Source organism: Phaenicophaeus curvirostris, chromosome 29 (assembly GCF_032191515.1).
Source record: "Phaenicophaeus curvirostris isolate KB17595 chromosome 29, BPBGC_Pcur_1.0, whole genome shotgun sequence".
NCBI classification, from domain to species: domain Eukaryota; kingdom Metazoa; phylum Chordata; class Aves; order Cuculiformes; family Cuculidae; genus Phaenicophaeus; species Phaenicophaeus curvirostris.
Window position 1 is genome coordinate 698,387 of NC_091420.1, and position 19,840 is coordinate 718,226.

Consider the following 19,840-nt stretch of genomic DNA (forward strand, 5'->3'; position numbering starts at 1 on the left):
GGGGAGGGGGGGCGCACCGGGATAGGGGGGGCTGAAGGGAGAGAGGGGCGGCGGGGGGAATGGGACACGGGGGAGTCGGGGCGGGACGGAGAGGAGAGCCCGGGGCCTGCGGGGGGCGGGCCGGTGAGGGGAAAGGGGGAGCACCGGGTTGGGGACACCGGGATGGGAGGGCTGGAGGGAGATGGGACTACGGGGCCTACGGAGGGGGGGCGCCCCGGTGAGGGGAAAGGGGGAAATCCAAGGGGTTGGGCGGGGGGGGCACCGGGAAGGCGGTGAGTGAGGGGAATGGGGCACCGGAGGCGGCGCCCGGAGGAGGGGGGGGCACCGGGAAGGCTGTGGGTGAGGGGAAAGGGGGCACTGGGTGAGGGGGAGGCGGGGACGTTGGGAAGGGGGCGGCTGAGCGGAGGGGCGACAGATCCACGTGCGGCCCCCGCTGACTGTCTCTGTTTGTCCCCTCGAAGGAAGCCTTTGGGGCAGCAGCTCCGCGGGAACAGCCGGCTCAGCCTCGCGGCACCTCGGGAAGCGAGTTGCGAGGACAGTCGGTGCTTGAATTTGTAGCTTCAAGGCCTCCCCTGAGTGTGACTTCCCCAGCGGGGTCCCTGCTGATCCGTTCGAAGCTGCCGAGTCAGAGATTACAGGTGAAATCCCGTAACTGTGCTCTTTTGGAGCTGCTTTTCAATTATCTCTGGGAAAGCTGCTGTGAATGCATGAGGCTGCGGGGATGGTTGGGCTTCTGGCCCCCGTGTTGCTGCTCTGAGCCTGTGGATTTGCCTCCCTGGGCTCCTCACTGACCCTAAATGGTGAAGTGCTTCGTTAGAGCTGATTCCCAATTCTCTGTTTTGGTAGCAAGAACCATAATTGATCAGTTTTCTGTTTAATTAGACTCTCGTTAACCCAAAGGCTCTACAGGCCCACTTGTGTAGGGAAGAAACGCTGAGGTCAAACATGTTTCCTTAAGAAGATTTTCTCCCGTTTCCAGATAAAGGAGACTTGGTTTCCAAAGCAGATTAGGGCCCGGGCGCGTAATTAAACGTTATTGCATCCGAGGCTGTGCCTGACGGCGGGAGGGCCGCTACTGATTAACGGTGAGAAATCTTCACCTTGGGAAAGCTGGAATTTCTGCTTCGCCAGCGGCAGCCGCCGTGTTTAAGCCGTGAGCACGGAGGCAGCCGTGCGCGTGGCCAGCTTGGACATCTCGGTGAAGCGGAGCGTGTTTGAAAGAGCCTGTAAAACAGGAAACAAACGGATTAAGAGTGAGCGGGTGCGGGAGGTGGTTCCGTATCCGCTTGGCTTGCATTGAGCTTGCGGCAGCTGCACTGGAACCGCCAAACCTGTGGGTCTTTAGGGACGGGGCTGGCAGGCAGGAAAAGAGTCGAGGGGTTCGGAGTGGAGCCGAGGCCTGAAGGTGCTCGCCGGGTGTCTGTTTTCCGTTGGGGAAGGCTGGTGGGACGCACGGTGAACACCTTCTGGATGGATTTCCCTTTGCAGGGCCTCTGGTCAGGCTCCTCACTGCTCAGGCCCTTCCTCCCCACGCAGCTCACTCTTTTCGGCTTGTGTTTTAAAAATAAAGGAGCAAAATCCATCTCTTGAGAGCTTCTAGCCGCTCTTAAGCTTCCTCAGGGAAAAGCTTGGCACTGAAGTGAGGATAATCTGATGCTTCCTTTCACTGATCTGTGGTTTTCTCACCTGGCGTCTTCACAGGTCCGAGCAGGATAATTCGCTTCAGGCCTGGCAAAGATGTCGCTCTCCAAAAGGGAGTTGGATGAGCTGAAGCCATGGATCGAGAAGACCGTGAAGCGAGTGCTGGGCTTTTCGGAGCCCACTGTCGTCACCGCGGCGCTCAACTGTGTTGGGAAAGGCATGGACAAGAAGAAAGCAGCCGGTATGTCCCGAGGGTGCCAGGTGGACCCTGCAGCAGAGCCGGGTGGAGCAAACAGGCCCTCACAGAACATCTGGAAAAACCTCGGATCCTATATAAACACACTCTCTCTGTTCCCAGAAGGAAAATTGAATTTAAGACTCTTTTTTGCCTTGAAAACCTTAATTGAACCTGTGGCTTTCCTTGTTTTTAAACTTTAGAGCCCTGTTTTTTTTCTCCTCGAGGCCTGGACTCCTTTAATCCTTCAGAATCTAAAGCTCCCGGCAGCAGGATCTGCAGGTCCTGGAAGCCACAGGGCCTGTTGCATTCATAGGGTTGAATTCACTTTTAAGTGTTTCACAGCTTCGCCGATGTCCCTGTGGATTCTCCCCCTCATCCCACGCAGGGAATTCTGAACTGACACAACTCCTGCTCTTTTCCAGACCACCTCAAGCCCTTCCTGGACGATTCCACCCTGCGATTTGTGGACAAGCTCTTTGAGGCAGTCGAGGAAGGCCGAAGCTCCAGGCATTCCAAATCCAACAGCGATCGGAACCGGAAGCGAGAGCTAAAGGTGATTATTGATTATTGATTGCTTTTTCCCTGTGGTTCGGTGGCCGTGGAGGCAGTGCTGGTGCTCTGCCACACTTTCCTCTTCCAGAGGTACTTCCCGTAATGCTTAACGTTCAAGAGAAAAGACCTTTCTCCATGATGAAGTGTGTGAGCCTTTACCTTTCGGTTCTCTGCGCCGCTGGAGGAGGCAGCACCGAGCTCTCCTGGTGGCGAAGTCTCAACCTTCCGATTTCTTTCTGCTAAGCTTGTGTGGCAGATTCGCTCCGCGGAGCTCCAGCTCTCCGTTTTGCTTTGTGCTCTTAACCACTGCGTTGGCAGCGCTGGGTTTTCATTGGGAGCCTGGGATCTGCGCTCCTAGCACCTTCCCGTTGCTCTTCCTTGCCCAGACACGCGAGTGTTTCACTCTGCCGGTGGCTCTTCCTATCAGAAATGAGTGGGGCTCTGTGGTGGGTCATCTGGTGGGTTTCCATTCTCCGTTTCCATCTAGAATCCACAGAGGGTGATGTTGGAGAGTTCCGTTGTAGCAGCAGGTTGTTGACAGCGGGGTTTTAGTGCCTCTCTGCTGTTTCTCCTGCCTAACGCTTCTCTGGGATGGTGGAAGTCTTGCGCATTCAGACCTGTTTTCACCCACTTTCTTCTCTTGAAGACTTCACTTGCCATCTGGAATCATGTTTTCCCATCACTTGTGTGCTGAGTTGAAGAGGGGTTCTCTCCGTGCTGCTCCCCACTTACAGAGTCCATCTCCTTCCGCTCTTTCCAAGGTTGTGGCAATCTGTATTTCTCTGTGACAATTTCAGGCAACGCTTAACCTTGGCAAGCGTGAGTGATCCAGTTCAGGATTTAGATCTCAGCTGTGTTAGGAGACAACTGCCTCCAGTCCCTCTTTTCCCTTGGAAACTTATTCTCCCGCTGTCCGGACGAGGCATTAACCGGGTCTCATCCGTGTCTGTGTGCAGTCACCAGCTAACAAATGGTGTGTTAAATCAGTTCCCATCCTGTGGAGCCGGCGCAGCCCGTGGAGCTGCCGCGCAATCTGATTTCACAGAATCACAGAATAATTCTGTGATTTAGTGACTTGGGTTTAGCTCCAGGTGTCCCAGTGCCCGAGGGCGGCAGTAGCTTAAAAGACTTCATTCTCCTATAGCTTTTGTGGTGCCATAAGCGTGTTTCCTGGCATCATCACAGAATGGCTTGGATCAGAAGGAACCTCAAAGGAGTTCAGGGACACCTCCCACTGGATTGGGTTGCTTCGAGTGTTTCCAAGCTGCAGTTGTGCTTTAATTTGGGAATTGGGCAGCCTCACGCTGTGCTGAGCTGCCACCCTGCCATTGGAAAGCGAGATTTCAGCTGGATCAGTGGATCTGGGCTGCTCCCCTCACCCCTTTTGCTTTGGATCTCTTGGGGAGATGGCAGAGAGATAGGGATGTCATCATTCCCATCCCTGTGGGGTGTTCCGGGGTGGCGGGATCACTGTCTGCAGCCCCATGGCACAGCTGGCGTGTAGATCATGCCTTTCTTCGCAAGTTGAAGTCCTCTCCTCTTCCTCCTGGTCAGAACTCCTGGGGGGGCTAAAGCCCTTGCCAGAAACCTAGCCAAGCTCATAAATCGAGCTTTAAACTAGATGTGAAGGGGGAGGGGGTTGAGCCCAGGCTAGACAGGAACGAGCCTGGATGTGGGGAATTGGTGATTGGGAGAGGGTGCGCGGGCGAGGACCACCAGTACCTCACCGCACAAAAAGTGGGGGAGAACACACCTCGGGGTGTTAAGGGAGATGCAGGCACTCTGGTGTCAACTACTCCAGTTACCAGGCAGTTGGGAACGAACCCTGTTCCCTCTAGGAGGGCTGAAGGCTCGGCAGCTCAGCTGAAGTGCATTTACACCAATGCACGCAGCATGGGAAATAAGAAGGAAGAGCTGGAAGCTGTCATAGGGCAAGGGGCCTATGATGTCGTTGCCATCACGGAAACGTGGTGGGACGACTCATATAACTGGAGTACGGCTATGGTGGGGTATAAGCTTTTCAGGCGGGACAGGAAGGGTAGGAGAGGAGGTGGGGTAGCCCTCTTTGTAAGGGAGGACTTGGACATCACTGAGATGGATTGTGGAGATGAGGAGGTTGAGTGCCTGTGGGTCAAAATCAGAGGAGCCCACCAGAAGGGAGATTTTGTGATGGGAGTCTGTTACAGACCACCCAACCAAGGAGAAGCAGCTGATGAGCTCTTCTATAAACAGCTGCGGTCGATCTCTAGATCGATGCCTCTCGTTCTGGTGGGAGACTTCAATCTGCCTGATATCTGCTGGGTGTACAACACAGCAGAAAGGAAGCAGTCTAGGAGGTTCCTGGAGTGCGTGGGAGATAACTTCCTTGCACAGTTGGTGAATGAACCAACCAGGGAAGGTGCCCTCCTGGACCTCCTGTTGGTGAACAGAGAAGGCCTTGTAGGGGATGTGGCGGTAGGTGGACGCCTAGGACTAAGCGATCATGAGATTATAAAATTTTCTGTTCTAGGTGAAGTGAAGAGGGTGGTTAGCAAGACCGTAACATTAAATTTCCAGAGGGCAGACTTTGATCTCTTCAGCAGGCTGGTTGGTGAAGTCTCATGGGAGACAGTACTCAAGGGCAAGGGAGCCCAGGAGGGCTGGGAGCTCTTCAAAGGGGTGGTCCTAGCAGCTCAGGAGAAAGCCATCCCTGTGGTCCGGAAAAAAAGCCGGCAGGGGAGAAAGCCAGCTTGGTTGAATAGAGAGATCTTGAGGGATATCAAGAAGAAAAGAAATGTTTATGGCCTCTGGAAGAAGGGACAGGCCTCTTGGGTGGACTACAGGAGGGAAGTGAGATTGTGTAGGGAAAAAATCAGAAGGGCTAAGGCTCAGCTAGAAATTGGATTGGCCAAGTCAGTGAAAGATAACAAAAAATCTTTCTACAAATATATAAATAATAAAAGGCGGACTAGGGAGACCATACAGTCCCTATTGGACACAGAAGGGACAACAGTAACAGGGGATGAGGAAAAGGCTGAGGTACTTAATGCCTTCTTTGCCTCAGTCTTTAGTCGTAAGGAGGGTCGTTCCGTCTGTGTACAAACCCAGGAGCTAGAGGAGCATAATGAGGCTCCCGTGATCCAAGAGGAGGTGGTCAGAGCCTTGCTAGCCCGACTGGACAGTCACAAGTCTATGGGGCCGGACGGGATTCACCCTAGGGTACTGAAGGAGCTGGCGGATGTGCTGGCCAAACCCCTTTCCATCATCTTCCAACAGTCCTGGAAGACTGGGGAAGTCCCACTGGACTGGAGGCTGGCTGATGTTGTGCCCATCTACAAAAAGGGCCGCAGGGAGGACCCAGGAAACTACAGGCCTGTCAGTCTGACCTCAGTGCCAGGGAAAGTCATGGAACAGGTGATCTTGAGTGCTATCATGAAGCACATGCAAGAGAACCGGGTGATCAGGCCCAGTCAACATGGGTTCACAAAAGGCAGGTCTTGCCAGACTAACCTGATCGCCTTCTATGACAAAGTGACCCGGCTACTGGATGAGGGAAAGGCTGTGGATGTGGTCTTCCTGGACTTCAGCAAAGCCTTTGACACAGTTTCTCACAGCGTTCTGCTTGAGAAACTGTCAGCCTCTGGGCTGGACAGGCACACACTCTCCTGGGTGGAAAACTGGTTGGATGGCCGAGCCCAGAGAGTGGTGGTAAATGGTGTGAAATCCAGCTGGAGGCCAGTGACAAGTGGGGTTCCCCAGGGCTCAGTGCTGGGTCCAGCCCTGTTCAATGTCTTCATCAATGATCTGGATGAAGGCATCGAGTGCACCCTGAGCAAGTTTGCGGACGACACTAAGCTGGGTGGAAGTGTCGATCTGCTGGAGGGTCGGGAGGCTCTGCAAAGGGATCTGAACAGGCTGGACCGCTGGGCAGAGTCCAATGGCATGAGGTTTAACAAGGCCAAATGCCGGGTCCTGCACTTGGGGCACAACAACCCTATGCAGTGCTACAGACTGGGAGAAGTCTGTCTAGAAAGCTGCCTGGAGGAGAGGGACCTGGGTGTGTTGGTTGACAGCCGACTGAATATGAGCCAGCAGTGTGCCCAGGTGGCCAAGAAGGCCAATGGCATCTTGGCTTGTATCAGAAACGGCGTGACCAGCAGGTCCAGGGAGGTTATCCTCCCTCTGTACTCGGCACTGGTGAGACCGCTCCTCGAATACTGTGTTCAGTTCTGGGCCCCTCACCACAAGAAGGATGTTGAGGCTCTGGAGAGAGTCCAGAGAAGAGCAACAAAGCTGGTGAAAGGGCTGGAGAACAGGCCTTATGAGGAGCGGCTGAGAGAGCTGGGGTTGTTTAGCCTGGAGAAGAGGAGGCTGAGGGGTGACCTCATTGCTCTCTACAACTACTTGAAAGGACGTTGTAGAGAGGAGGGTGCTGGCCTCTTCTCCCAAGTGACAGGGGACAGGACAAGAGGGAATGGCTTCAAGCTCCGCCAGGGGAGGTTTAGGCTAGACGTTAGGAAAAAATTCTTTACAGAAAGGGTCATTGGGCACTGGAACAGGCTGCCCAGGGAGGTGGTTGAGTCACCTTCCCTGGAGGTGTTTAAGGCACGGGTGGACGAGGTGCTGAGGGATATGGTTTAGTGTTTGGTAGGAACGGTTGGACTCGGTGATCCGGTGGGTCTCTTCCAACCTGGTTATTCTGTGATTCTGTGATTCTGTGAACTGGAGCGCTGCAGGGCGGGGAGGGAGCAGCATCTTGTTCAGAGCGGATCTCGCGCTGGCAGAGTGGAGCAGAGCTGTGGCTGGATGCAGAGCAGGAGATTCTTCTCCAGCAGAGCATCCGCTGGGGCGTCTCGCGCGAGCTTGGAGGGTTGATGGCGTTCCCAGCTAACCCCAGCGCAGGGCTGGGAAGCAGCAGAGCAGACCTATCCTCTTCTCTTGGCTCTTGGTGTGAGGACGGGCATCCCGCCTGCCAAATGCCACCCTCTCTCTCTCTGGAATTGCCTTTCTTGGAGGGGCTCCCTCAAGATCTGGATCTCTCCTGACCCTGCTGTAACACGAGATGGCCTGGCGAGGTGACAGATCACGGTCACGCTTCCAGACTGGCTTCCCTACCACCGCAGTGGAGGTTTTAGAGCTGAATTTGTAGTCTCAGGCTGAGCTCCTTTAGCACAGAGCAGTGGATTTATTCAGAACTGATGGCGTTGGCTGTCCTCAGCGTGCTGTCTGGCCTGCCCTCTCTCTCCTGGTTAATTCCCGTGGGGTAGGTCATTGCTTGGGAAGTTTCAGGAACTAAAACGTAATGGTTTACACACTTTATACTATGGGCAAGTCCTTTCTCTTGAACTTGTAGGTTTTCCAAGAAGTACCTGTGTCTGGATGAGGAAGTGTCCTTGTAGGATACGAACCGTTATAGTGAAGAAGGGATTGCAACTAACGCTTACAACCGGTGTGTATATTTTCTTTTCAAATAACACCTCCACACACACGTTACAATAACACGGTTGCATGGACAAATCCAGTTTACCACACACACACACACACACACCAGGCACGGAGTAGCTGAAATCCCCGGCCGCGCTCTCCCAAGCTGGGACGTGCCGGAACGTCTACAACTGTCAGAAAGGATGTCGTAGTGAGGTGCTGGTCTCTTCTCCCAGGTGACAGGTGACAGGACGAGATGAAAGGGCCTCAAGTTGTGCCGTGATTGGTTCAGATTAGACATCAGGAAAAATTTCTTCACCAAAAGGGTTCTCAGGCACTGGCAGAAGCTGCCCAGGGAGGTGGTTAAGTCCTCATCCCTGGAGGGATTTAAAAGATGGGCAGGTGAAGTGCTCAGGAATATGGTTTTGTAGCTGAGAGGTACGGTTGGGTTTGATGATCTCAAAGTTCTTTTCCAACCGAGCAATTTTATGATTCTCCAGACCAGCTCAGTTTGAGCGCGGCATCTTTGGATCTGAGCTAGGGTTGGCTGAGTCAAAGGGACCTGAAAAGGCTGGACTGCTGGGGTGTGACCAATGGATTGAGGGTTAACGAGGCCAAATGCCAGGTCCTGCACTTGGGGCACAACAACCCTGAGCAGCTCCAGACTAGAAGTCTGGCTGGAAACTGCCTGGAGGACAAGGACCTGGGGGTGTTGGTTGAACAGGAGCCAGCAGGGGCCCAGGTGGCCAAGAAGGCCAAGGGCATCTTGGCTTGGATCAGAAACGGTGTGACCAGCAGGTCCAGGGAGGTTCTTCTCCCTCTGGACTCAGCCCTGGGGAGACCGCTCCTCGAATCCTGGGGTCAGTTGTGGGCCCCTCCCCACAAGAAGGATGTTGAGGCTCTGGAGCGAGTGCAGAGAAGAGCAACGAAGCTGGGGAGGGGGCTGGAGAAGAAGAGGAGCGGCTGAGAGAGCTGGGGGGGTTTAGCCTGGAGAAGAGGAGGCTGAGGGGAGACCTCATTGCTCTCTGCAACTCCCTGAGAGGAGGTTGTGGAGAGGAGGGAGCTGGGCTCTTCTCCCAAGGGACAGGGGACAGGACGAGAGGGAATGGCCTCAAGCTCCACCAGGGGAGGGTCAGGCTGGACATTAGGAAAAAATTCTTCACGGAAAGGGTGATTGGGCAGTGTCCGAGGCTGCCCAGGGAGGGGGTTGAGTCCCCTTCCCTGGAGGGGTTTAAGGGACGGGTGGATGAGGTGCTGAGGGACATGGGTTAGTGATTGATGGGAATGGTTGGACTCGATCCAATGGGTCCTTTCCAACCTGGTGATTCTATGAAGTGTGAGGGATTGCCACTGCGATCCTGGCCTGCAGCAGGTCTGGGGCTGCATCCTTCTTTTGGGGAGGATATGGTAGAACCCTTCAGCAAACCCTCTGAAGTTGGCAGAAGTCATGGAAACCATTTTATCCCTGTCAGGCGAGCTCGTGGGCAGGCCTTTTCCATTTCTCCAGGTAGCTGAGCAAGACCTTAAATCCCTTCAGTGTCATAAAAGCTTTTACTGCTGAGGGGACGGCGGTGGGTTTTCCACAGGCAGAGCCCTGTGGTGTCTGCTGTCCTTTGAGCTCTTGCATCAATTGTCACTGGTGCTCCTCTGTTGTGTGACCACGGGATTCCCAGTAGATCAGCGTGGGCGTTCTGCCCTGGAAGCCCTGCACCACAGTGCTGATCGTGTAGTGTTGGATCTGTACCACATGGTGGTTTCTCATCTTGAAATACTGGCTGTGAGGAGAATTCTTTGGTTTTGACCTCAGTTTTCCCCTCCTTCTCTCCTTTTCTGTTAGGATGTGTTTGGTGATGACTCTGAGGTATCCAAGGAATCTTCTGGTGTCAAGAAGCGGCGCATTCCGCGATTTGAGGAGGTTGAGGATGAGCCGGAGGTCATTCCAGGCCCGCCGTCGGAGAGCCCCGGGATGCTCACCAAGCTCCAGGTCGGTCTGAATGGGCTGTGGGATGTGAGCTCTGCCCCGGAACAGAGCTTGGCCCTGACCAATAGTCTGCATCCTGGTAGATTTTCGTGTTTACTTTGCCTTAATTCCTATCACAAACCAAGCAAGCGAATGGCAAGTTGATATTCTTGAAACTCTGTTTGCTGTAATCGTCGCCCGCGTTCCCTTTGCTGCCACTCGTGTATTAGGCTAACGATAATGTGAATGTTCTTTTTGCCTAAACGGGAGTAAATGGGCTTGGCCAAGAGCGCTCATGCTGTTCGGTTCCTTCCTGGCAGCTGGAGGTCGTTGATGAGAGTGGTTTGAGACAACTCTGTTCACTCTGAGCTGACTGGCGTGTGTTTGCAGCTGTAAAGAGGTGCCAAGGGCTCCTTCTCGCCCTCTGAGAGGGAAGGGAAATTCACCATCCAATGTTTTTCCTGCAGATCAAACAGATGATGGAGGCGGCCACGCGGCAGATTGAAGAGAGGAAAAAGCAGCTGAGTTTCATCAGTCCCCCGACACCACAGGTACCGCCGGAAGCAGTGGGCAAATCCCACGGTCCCCGTTCCCACTAGGGCATCTTGGCTGGAACAGACGCGTAACAAACCTTTATCTCTCGACAGCCAAAAATTTCTTCTTCATCGCAATCGGAACGTCTCCCGATCGGCAACACGATCCAACCTTCCCAGGCAGCGACGTTCATGAACGACGCCATCGAGAAGGCCAGGAAAGCCGCGGAGCTGCAGGCCCGGATCCAGGCGCAGCTGGCCCTGAAACCAGGGCTCATCGGCAACGCCAACATGGTGGGGCTGGCCAACCTGCACGCCATGGGCATCGCGCCGCCGTGAGTACCTGCCGCTCGCAGTGCCGTCCTGGCTGCCAGCAGAGGGGTTGGACAAAGGCATCTCCAGATCCCTGAGAGTGGCCTTAGTGGCTGCAGAAGGAACAAATTTAAAGAGGAGAAATGGAGGTTACTCCTTCCTCAAGTGAGACTCTTCCCTACTTCTGCGCTTGGGATTTGAGTCCTTTCTGGGGGAGTAGATGAGATGTGACGTTGAGGAGAATGATCAGATGGCTTGGAAGGGACCTCAAAGCCCATCCAGTCCCACCCCTGCCAGGGTCAGGGACACTTCCCACTGCATCAGGGGCTCTGAGCCCCGTCCAACCTGGCCTTGAACCCCTCCAGGGATGGAGCCACCTGGGCCAGGGCCTCCCCACCCTCACACCAAAACATTTCTCCCTCATATCTCATCTCAATCTCCCTTCTTGCAGCTCAAAACCGTTCTCCATCATCCCATCCCTGATCCAGAGCCCCTCCCCAGCTTTCCTGGAGCCCCTTTCAGCACTAGAAGCTGCTCTAAGGTCACCCTGGAGCCTTCTCTACTCCAGGCTCAACAACCACAACCCCTGGAGAAGTCCTGGGCCAGTTTGTCGCTTACCATGGAAATAAAGTTCATATTTCCTCTGAATTAACACCATGATCGCATTTTAACGCCCTGTATCTTGTCTTGCCCCCAGGAAAGTGGAGCTGAAGGATCAGACAAAGCCTACGCCACTGATCTTGGATGAGCAAGGCCGAACTGTTGATGCGACTGGTAAAGAGATTGAGTTGACTCACCGCATGCCAACCCTAAAAGCAAACATCAGAGCTGTGAAGAGAGAGCAGTTCAAACAGCAGCTTAAAGAAAAGCCCTCGGAAGATATGGAGTCGAACACTTACTTTGACCCCCGGGTCTCCATAACCCCAGCCCAGCGTCAGAAACGCACCTTTAAGTTCCATGAAAAAGGCAAATTTGAGAAAATTGCCCAGAGGTTGCGAACGAAGGTATTTGAGGTCTTGCCATGCTACCTGACAGCACGGAAGTGAGGGTTCGGTTCGGAATGGGAGATGACTTTCCTCTCCTAGGATGCGAAGGGAGCCGTGTTGGCTCTGAGGAAGCAAAACTTTTTAGGAAAGTCACCCGGAACTTTTCTGTCAACATCAGAAAGGCGGGCACCCAAATTAGAATGTGTGTGTGGAAAGTGTTTCCTTACAGCCAGCTTCACCCGGGGAAAGACAAGATCTGCTGGGTTTTTTTAGCAAAAGATTGATAATTTCCAAAGAGAACAGGTCGTTTTCTGGCCGTGTTCTTCCCACAGCAGTGATCAACCCAGGGGGGAAGATTTAAAGAAATCTTGATAAAATAAGGAAGAATTTTGTTAATTTGAGGGTGGGGAGGCCCTGGCCCAGGCTGCCCAGAGCAGGGGTGGCTGCCCCATCCCTGGAGGGGTTCAAGGCCAGGTTGGATGGGGCTCGGAGCCCCTGATGCAGTGGGAGGTATCCCTGCCCATGGCAGGGCGTGTGGAACTGGGTGATCTTTAAGGTCCCTTCCAACTCAAACCTTTCCATGATTCTATAATGCTCAGGTTCTTGGGGAGAAGGAGAGAGAGGAGCTCCTTTAGAGAGAAAAGTCCAGGGATACAATGCCTAGGGAGGCGTTCCTCTGGGATTGTTCCATTCCCCGAGAAAGCTCAGTAATAAGACTAGATTTTGGGAGAGAAGAGCTCCATTAGACAGAAGAGTCCAAGGAAACGATGCCTAGGGAGAAAGCGTTCATCTGGGGTCTTTTGAAACTCCTGGAAGGTTCAGTAATGAGACCAGATTTGTGTCAGGTTTCTGAGCTTCTACTGCCACGTGTGGTGTGGTTTCTTCCAGAGGCTGCTTTGGATCAGTTTAGAACATAAATAAATCACAAGGTGCCTAGGTGTTGTGCTTATCCTGAAGGCTCTGCTGCTTTGGAGTGACCTTTATGTGGCATTTTCCTCTCCGTGTTTTCAGGCTCAGCTAGAAAAGCTGCAGGCAGAGATTTCGCAGGCTGCCAGGAAGACCGGGATACACACTTCCACCAAGTTGGCGCTTATTACCCCAAAGAAGGAGCTGAAAGAGGGGGAGATCCCAGAAATCGAGTGGTGGGATTCCTACATCATCCCAAACAACATGGACTTGTAAGTCATTTCTTTGCTTGGTTTTGATTGTTCCACTGCAGGAGGGAAGTTTGGAGCTTCTCGTGGCTAATGGGGTCTGTTGAGTGCCAGGATCTGCTGGAGCTGTGGAATTCCACCTTCCTCATCTCTGAGGTCCAGGGGCACTAGGTTTGCTCCCAAATCTATCTTGGGGCTAGTGGTAGGGGCCTGCCCCACCTCCTTTTTGGAGGCCGTTCCTCCAGCAACCCAGAAGGTGACTGCAATGGAGTTAGAGGGATTTTTTGGCCCAAAATTGGTGGTGTGTTTTGGTTTATTCTAAGCATGAGCGTTTCTACGAGTCTTGTTGACAGTGGAGGTGTGAGAAGCCTTCCTCCTAACCGTGAAGCGTGGGTGGGTATTCCCCTGTGGATTGACACTGCATTTCTGTGTCTTCTACAGCACATCAAGCTCTTGTGCTTCCCGAGGGAAGTGTTAGAGGACTTTTTCCATGGTTTGTGTTTAAGGGAACGCAGGGATTCAGGCTGGGAGATTTGCAATGACATCCTCCTCTCTCCTTTCTAGAAAAGGTGGAACATCTTCCAAGAAAGATGAGTACTTTGGGATCACAAACCTCGTGGAGCACCCAGCACAGCTCAACCCGCCAGGTACGGCCTCAGTTTTGGTCAACGTTGTAAACTGGAGACAAAACCGCTCTGAGCAGCTGGTGCGCGGTGGGGTGAAGCCCTGCAAGTCCCCACTTGTAGCACTGCAGCCCAGTGTCTCCTGTCCCTGTGGGGAGAAGAAATCATGTGAAGATAAATCAGAAAGGTGGCAGAGAGAGCTGAAATAACAGAATCCTGGAATGGTTTGGGTTGGAAGGGATGCCAAAGCCCATCCAGTCCCACCCCTGCCATGGGCAGGGACACCTCCCACTGCATCAGGAGCTCCAAGCCCCATCCAACCTGGCCTTGAACCCCTCCAGGGATGGGGCAGCCACCCCTGCTCTGGGCAACCTGGGCCAGGGCCTCCCCACCCTCACAGCAAAATATTTCTAACCAAGATCGCATCTCAAACTCCCCTCTTGCAGCTCAAAACCGTTCCTTGTCATGCTGTCCCTGCCCTCCCTGATCCAGAGCCCCTCCCCAGCTTTCCTAGAACCCTTTTCAGGACTAGAAGCTGCTCTAAGGTCTCCCCGCAGCCTTTTCTTCTCCAGGCTGAACAACCCCAACTCATTGAAACTTTGAGAGAGTCTCCCCTGGGTTTAGAAACCTATAAAGCCTGTGGCAGCTGCCAATTGCTTGCTTCCCCATCAACGGCCTGCTCTGCACTGATTGCTCTCGCCATGCAGACACGAGCTCCTTGTCTCGACCAGGGTGGTTTTGTCCTCCTTGCGCTGAAGAAAAGGACATAAAATAACCACAGAACAGTTTAATTTTCTGTGAAAAGAAAAAACAAATGTTTTTTTCCCCCCAGGGTCAGGTTTGCTGATAGCACGTAGCTGTAACAGAGTGAGGTGCGCGCATAACCTTGCAGGCAGGGTTTTCTCCTGCTTCTTCCAAAGCTTTCCGTTATTTACCTTGTCTCATTTATCTTCCCAGTGGACAGCGACACACCAGTGACCCTGGGGGTTTATTTAACTAAGAAGGAGCAGAAGAAATTACGGCGACAGACTCGGAGGGAAGCCCAGAAGGAGCTGCAGGAGAAAGTCAGGCTGGGCCTGATGCCACCGCCAGAGCCCAAAGGTAAATCATGGTGGTGGCGGGTGGGCTGCGAGCTCTACAGGATCGCGTGGATCCGCGTATCCCTGAGTGCTGGGGGGATCTGATAAACCTGCCCATACGGTCAGGTTTGGAGCCTGCCAGCGTGCCTGGTGTCGCTGTGCATTTCCGTCACGGCAAACTGGTGTCCCGGAGCCGCTCCCAGCTCCTCTCCCGTTTCCCTTGCAGTACGGATCTCAAACCTGATGCGAGTGCTGGGGACAGAAGCTGTTCAGGATCCCACGAAAGTCGAAGCTCACGTTAGAGCGCAGATGGCAAAGAGACAGAAGTAGGTGGCACATTGTACATTTTGGTTTTGGTCACTTCTAGTCAGAGTTAGTGCTTGTGCTGTGTTTGTAGAGAGCAAAACCCTTGAAGTGATGCCGCAAGGCCGAAGCAGTGTGATTTTCTAGCCCTTCTAGCGGCCTTGAATGACCCCTCGAGGCCGGGAGGAGCTGGGTCTTGCTGATCAGCTCGTGCCTCTGCAGTGGCCTTGTGTTCTGTGATGACAATCACCGTCATTGTTATTACTAATTAATGAAAATTAATTGAACTGGTGGCTGTTTTAAAATGCCCACATGCCTTTAATTCAGGCAGAAATCTGGGCAGGAGTCTGGGCTGTGGGATCAATGGAATGAACATCTCCAGTGCTTAGGAAGGGAAGGATCCGTTCTGATGCCATCGCGGATGCAACGTAGGCTGCCTTTTGCTTATCACTGTGTTTGTCTTTGCATCCAGAGCTCACGAAGAAGCGAACGCTGCGAGAAAGCTCACGGCAGAACAGCGAAAAGCAAAGAAGATCAAAAAACTGAAAGAAGATGTTTCGCAGGGCGTTCACATAGCTGTGTACAGGTGAGTGCCGTGCCTCTTCCTAAATACACCTGGCAAACGCCCTGTCGGAAGGAGCTGACGGAGAGAAACAGCCGTGAGCAGCTCCTCAGGTTCCCATCAGGCATTAAAGGATCCCATCTGGCAACAATTACACTGTCCCAAAAGGCATGGATCTGTTGGAGTGAGCCCAGAGGCCACGGAGATGATGCGAGGGCTGGAGAACCTCCTGTACGAGGCCAGGCTGGGAGAGTTGGGGTTGTTCTGTCTGGAGGAGAGAAGGCTGTGGGGTGACCTTAGAGCAGCTTCCAGAGCTGAAAGGGGCTCCAGGAAGGCTGGGGAGGGGCTCTGGATCAGGGAGAGGATGAGGGGCACAGTTTTGAGCTGCAAGAAGGGAGATTGAGATGAGATCTTGATGAGAAACGTTTTTCTGTGAGGGTGAGGAGGCCCTGTCCCAGGTTGCCCAGAGCAGGGGTGGCTGCCCCATCCCTGGAGGGGTTCAAGGCCAGGTTGGATGGGGCTTGGAGCCCCTGCTGCAGTGGGAGGTGTCCCTGCCCACAGCAGGGGTGGGACTGGATGGGCTTTGGCGTCCCTTCCAATCCAAATCATTCCATTCCCTCTGTCCTTAACTCATCCTGTTAAAGCTGAGCACAAAAAACACGATTAAATTTTTTGATCTCCCTGCTCCCAGAGCTGACCTGGTGCATTGATGCCTAGAAATCAGGGAGCTTCCAAGACCTCAGTGAAATGAGGATGGGAAGGGACAGGCACAGCCTGTCTGAGCAGCCCCAGAACAAAGGCGCATCATTTCCAGGTGTGGGGAAAGCCCTGGCAGAGCTGGAGGAGGAGTGCAGTCTAGGAGGAGAAGGGATCTCTTCTGGCTGGGGATAACTGTTCTGCTTTTCTCTTTGTTTTTGTTTTTTTTCCTGTCTTTAGGGTCAGAAACTTGGGCAATCCAGCCAAAAAATTCAAAATCGAGGCGAACGCTGGCCAGCTCTATTTAACAGGCGTGGTGGTTTTACACAAAGACGTCAACGTCGTCGTGGTAGAAGGAGGTGAGGACTTGCCTGCAGGGTTTTGGTCACCACACAGCGCTGAACAGCTTGCCTCTGGCAAAAAACACCCTGAAAATTGTTGACTGAGGGTTACCGGAGGGCCAGGAAGCGAGGAGGCTGTTTGAGGCTCCCTTAAGTGCAGCTGTAATGAGGTTAGCGCTGAGTGCAGAGCACGCTGCAATCAGAAAGCCCAGCGTGCTCGCTGTGAAAGGGAAAAGCACTTGATTTGAATCCTTGATGCTTTCTGGGCGGATGCGTAGAGTAAGGAGAGCATTGGCTCTTGGTGTGGTGTGTGGTTTCCTCACGCTTTGCACAGCTCTAAGGAATTAAGCGAGCTGTCGAAGAGCCTGTTCGGCACTAGGAAATCCCAAGGTGGCTGAGAGCCACCTGCTGTGCCCAAGGATGCAGGAAAAGCTCTGGGGTGTCAGTGCTGGAATGGCCTTGGGACTTTATTCACCATGCCTGGTGTGCTGGGAAGTGCTTGTGGGCGTCATTTGGCTTCTCTTTCTCTTCAGAACCCCCTAAAAATGGGAGGTTAAAGGAATGTTTGTGAACACTGAGTCTTGGTTCTTCCCAGGTCCAAAAGCACAGAAGAAATTCAAACGTCTTATGCTTCATCGAATAAAGTGGGATGAGCAAACATCGAACACGAAGGGAGAAGGTGAGTGTGGAGCTGGGTGCAGACGGGTGGCAGAGCGGCTCTCGCAATTCCTCTGCCTTCGCGGCTCAAAGCAGCTTTATTGGTTGGTTTCGTTTCAGACGATGATGAGTCCGATGAGGAGTCTGTTAAGAAAACAAACAAATGCTCTCTGGTTTGGGAGGTGAGTCGTGGGCACAGTGCAACACTGAGGGGTGAGGCTGGAGGGGAGCGAGCCCTCTGCGCCACAAATGCTGTTCTGAGGCTCTGGATGAGGCGCAGACCTGCTGCTCCAATACTTTCCATAGCATTTCAGACCTAGGAGCGCCTCCCACAATCGTTGGTAGTGCGGTGCTCCCCCTAATTGCCTGGAAAAATGTTGATTCCACATTCCCGGAGCCATGTTTCCCGTTAGTTTCCTTTGGAGATGGGTAGGAAAAGGTCCCTTTTTCTCCTCCCCAGGGCACAGCGAAGGACCGCAGCTTCGGCGAGATGAAATTTAAGCAGTGCCCCACGGAGAACATGGCACGGGAGCACTTTAAGAAGCACGGAGCCGAGCACTACTGGGACCTGGCGCTCAGCGAGTCTGTGCTGGAGTCCACAGACTGAGGGCAGGGGGCTGAAACCACCGCCCCCACCTCGCCCCACAGCCCCCCAGTTCTACCACCACCCCTGCATCCCCTCGTTCTCCTCAGCGCAGTGATTAAAGACATATTTTTTAAAACAGATCACTGCTAACGCTTGGTTTTGGGCAGAGTAGGGGGAAGTGGCTGCCCTGGGTTTGCCTTTGCCATCTGTGGAAAATGAGCAGGGGGGCTGCAGTGCAGGGAGGAGCCGAGAACGACAAAGGGACTGTCCCCCTCCGTTTATAGGGGACAACGAGGTGGGGGGAGAGCGTGGGTCTGCTTGGGGGCAGGAGGATCTGCAGTGGGATCCAGGCTGGAGGGCAGGAGGATCTGCAGAGGGATCCAGGCTGGATCCATGGCTGGAGGGCAGGAGGATCTGCAGAGGGATCCAGGCTGGATCCATGGCTGGAGGGCAGGAGGATCTGCAGGGGGATCCAGGCTGGATCCATGGCTGGAGGGCAGGAGGATCTGCAGGGGGATCCAGGCTGGATCCATGGATGGAGGGCAGGAGGATCTGCAGGGGGATCCAGGCTGGATCCATGGATGGAGGGCAGGAGGCTCTGCAGAGGGATCCAGGCTGGATCCATGGATGTGACTCGCGGAATAACACCACCCAACTCAGAGTTAGGTGCGGGTATGCGGCCGTGCAAGGGGGGTTTCTCCTCCTAGCTGGCACACCAGGTGTCAAAGCCGGCACATCTTTATTGTGCTTAATCATACGTATGCATTGTGTTAGTACACATAGTCAGGACTTCTGAGAAGTGGGTTGGAACTCATTATCGTAAATCTCCTCCTCTTGACGAGGGTCTTTGGGGATGAAGGCAAATTGTCATCCTCAGTTGAATCTTTCAACTTTCCTCCTTGCAGGCTCTTAGACTCCTTGCACATTTGGTCTCAGTTGATTCTTCTCCCCCTTATGGAAGTTCTTGTATTTGCAGATATTGAAGTTGCAGTCCCCTTCCTCAGGATGTTTTGTTCTTTTTATCTCAGGGTCACTTGTCTTTACCTCACCCTTAGACAGTTTGTGGACGACACTAAGCTGAATGGAAGTGTTGATCTGCTGGAGGGTCGGGAGGCTCCAGAGGGATCTGAACAGGCTGGACCACTAGGCAGAGTCCAATGGCATGAGGTTTAACAAGGCCAAATGCCGGGTCCTGCACTTGGGGCACAACAACCCTGAGCAGCTCCAGACTAGGAGAAGTCTGGCTGGAAAGCTGCCTGGAGGAGAAGGACCTGGGGGTGTTGGTTGAACAGGAGCCAGCAGGGGCCCAGGTGGCCAAGAAGGCCAAGGGCATCTTGGCTTGGATCAGACCCGGCGTGGCCAGCAGGGCCAGGGAGGTTCTTCTCCCTCTGGACTCGGCCCTGGGGAGAGCGCTCCTCGAATCCTGGGGTCAGTTGTGGGCCCCTCCCCACCAGAAGGATGTTGAGGCTCTGGAGCGAGTGCAGAGAAGAGCAACGAAGCTGGGGAGGGGGCTGGAGAAGAAGAGGAGCGGCTGAGAGAGCTGGGGGGGTTTAGCCTGGAGAAGAGGAGGCTGAGGGGAGACCTCATTGCTCTCTGCAACTCCCTGAGAGGAGGTTGTGGAGAGGAGGGAGCTGGGCTCTTCTCCCAAGGGACAGGGGACAGGACGAGAGGGAATGGCCTCAAGCTCCTCCAGGGGAGGGTCAGGCTGGACATCAGGAAAAAACTTTTCCTGGAAAGGGTGATTGGGCAGCGTCAGAGGCTGCCCAGGGAGGGGGTTGAGTCCCGTTCCCTGGAGGGGTTTAAGGGCCGGGTGGACGAGGCGCTGAGGGACATGGGTTAGTGATTGATGGGAATGGTTGGACTCGATGATCCGGTGGGTCTCTTCCAACCTGGTGATTCTATGATTCTATTCCCATCCTCCAGCCTCGTTACAATTCTTTTGTGTAACCAAGCTTATTTTAACTCTAAAATCACAGCAACTATACGCGCTATTAGAAGTTATAACAGGCTTAGTGACTTAGAACAACTGATTCCTGCTCCCCGCGGGCGGCCGGGAGGCGCTGACCCGGGCCGAGACCGAACCCGCCTCACGCTCCCCTCAGCCGAGGCGGCGGGAGGGGGCGGGGCCTCGTGCGGCGCATGCGCGACGAGGCAGCGCGGGCTCGGAGGGGCGGGCCCGGGCTGCATGGCGCATGCGCAATGGGGCGGGGCTAG

At 53.9% G+C, this 19,840-nt stretch overlaps 1 protein-coding gene across 3 annotated transcripts; it reads left to right on the forward strand.

Moving 5' to 3' along the window:
* Window positions 1-461: 461 nt before the first annotated feature.
* On the forward strand, window positions 462-17,766 carry PRPF3 (pre-mRNA processing factor 3). 3 transcript variants are annotated; one of them, XM_069878644.1, is made up of 16 exons: window positions 462-638; window positions 1,702-1,882; window positions 2,302-2,432; window positions 9,672-9,818; window positions 10,262-10,345; window positions 10,442-10,662; window positions 11,337-11,643; window positions 12,637-12,803; window positions 13,344-13,426; window positions 14,360-14,503; window positions 14,708-14,807; window positions 15,257-15,370; window positions 16,283-16,401; window positions 16,979-17,062; window positions 17,161-17,222; window positions 17,501-17,766. In XM_069878644.1, the coding sequence occupies exons 2-16, from the start codon at window positions 1,738-1,740 to the stop codon at window positions 17,645-17,647; spliced, it is 2,055 nt and encodes a 684-aa protein (XP_069734745.1). In that variant the 5' UTR covers window positions 462-638; window positions 1,702-1,737; the 3' UTR covers window positions 17,648-17,766. The 3 variants fall into 3 exon arrangements, with proteins under 3 accessions (XP_069734745.1, XP_069734744.1, XP_069734746.1); XM_069878643.1 differs by having other exon boundaries at window positions 1,712-1,882; XM_069878645.1 differs by lacking the exons at window positions 462-638; window positions 1,702-1,882 and adding an exon at window positions 7,764-7,859 and having other exon boundaries at window positions 2,301-2,432.
* Window positions 17,767-19,840: the final 2,074 nt, after the last annotated feature.

Coding starts and splice junctions, on each gene's coding strand:
- PRPF3 (XM_069878644.1), top strand. CDS start 1,738: ATGTCGCTCTCCAAAAGGGAGTTGGATGAGCTGAAGCCATGGATCGAG. Junction 10,663..11,336: donor GCCATGGGCATCGCGCCGCC/GTGAGTACCTGC, acceptor TCTTGCCCCCAG/GAAAGTGGAGCTGAAGGATC. Junction 14,504..14,707: donor GCCACCGCCAGAGCCCAAAG/GTAAATCATGGT, acceptor TTTCCCTTGCAG/TACGGATCTCAAACCTGATG.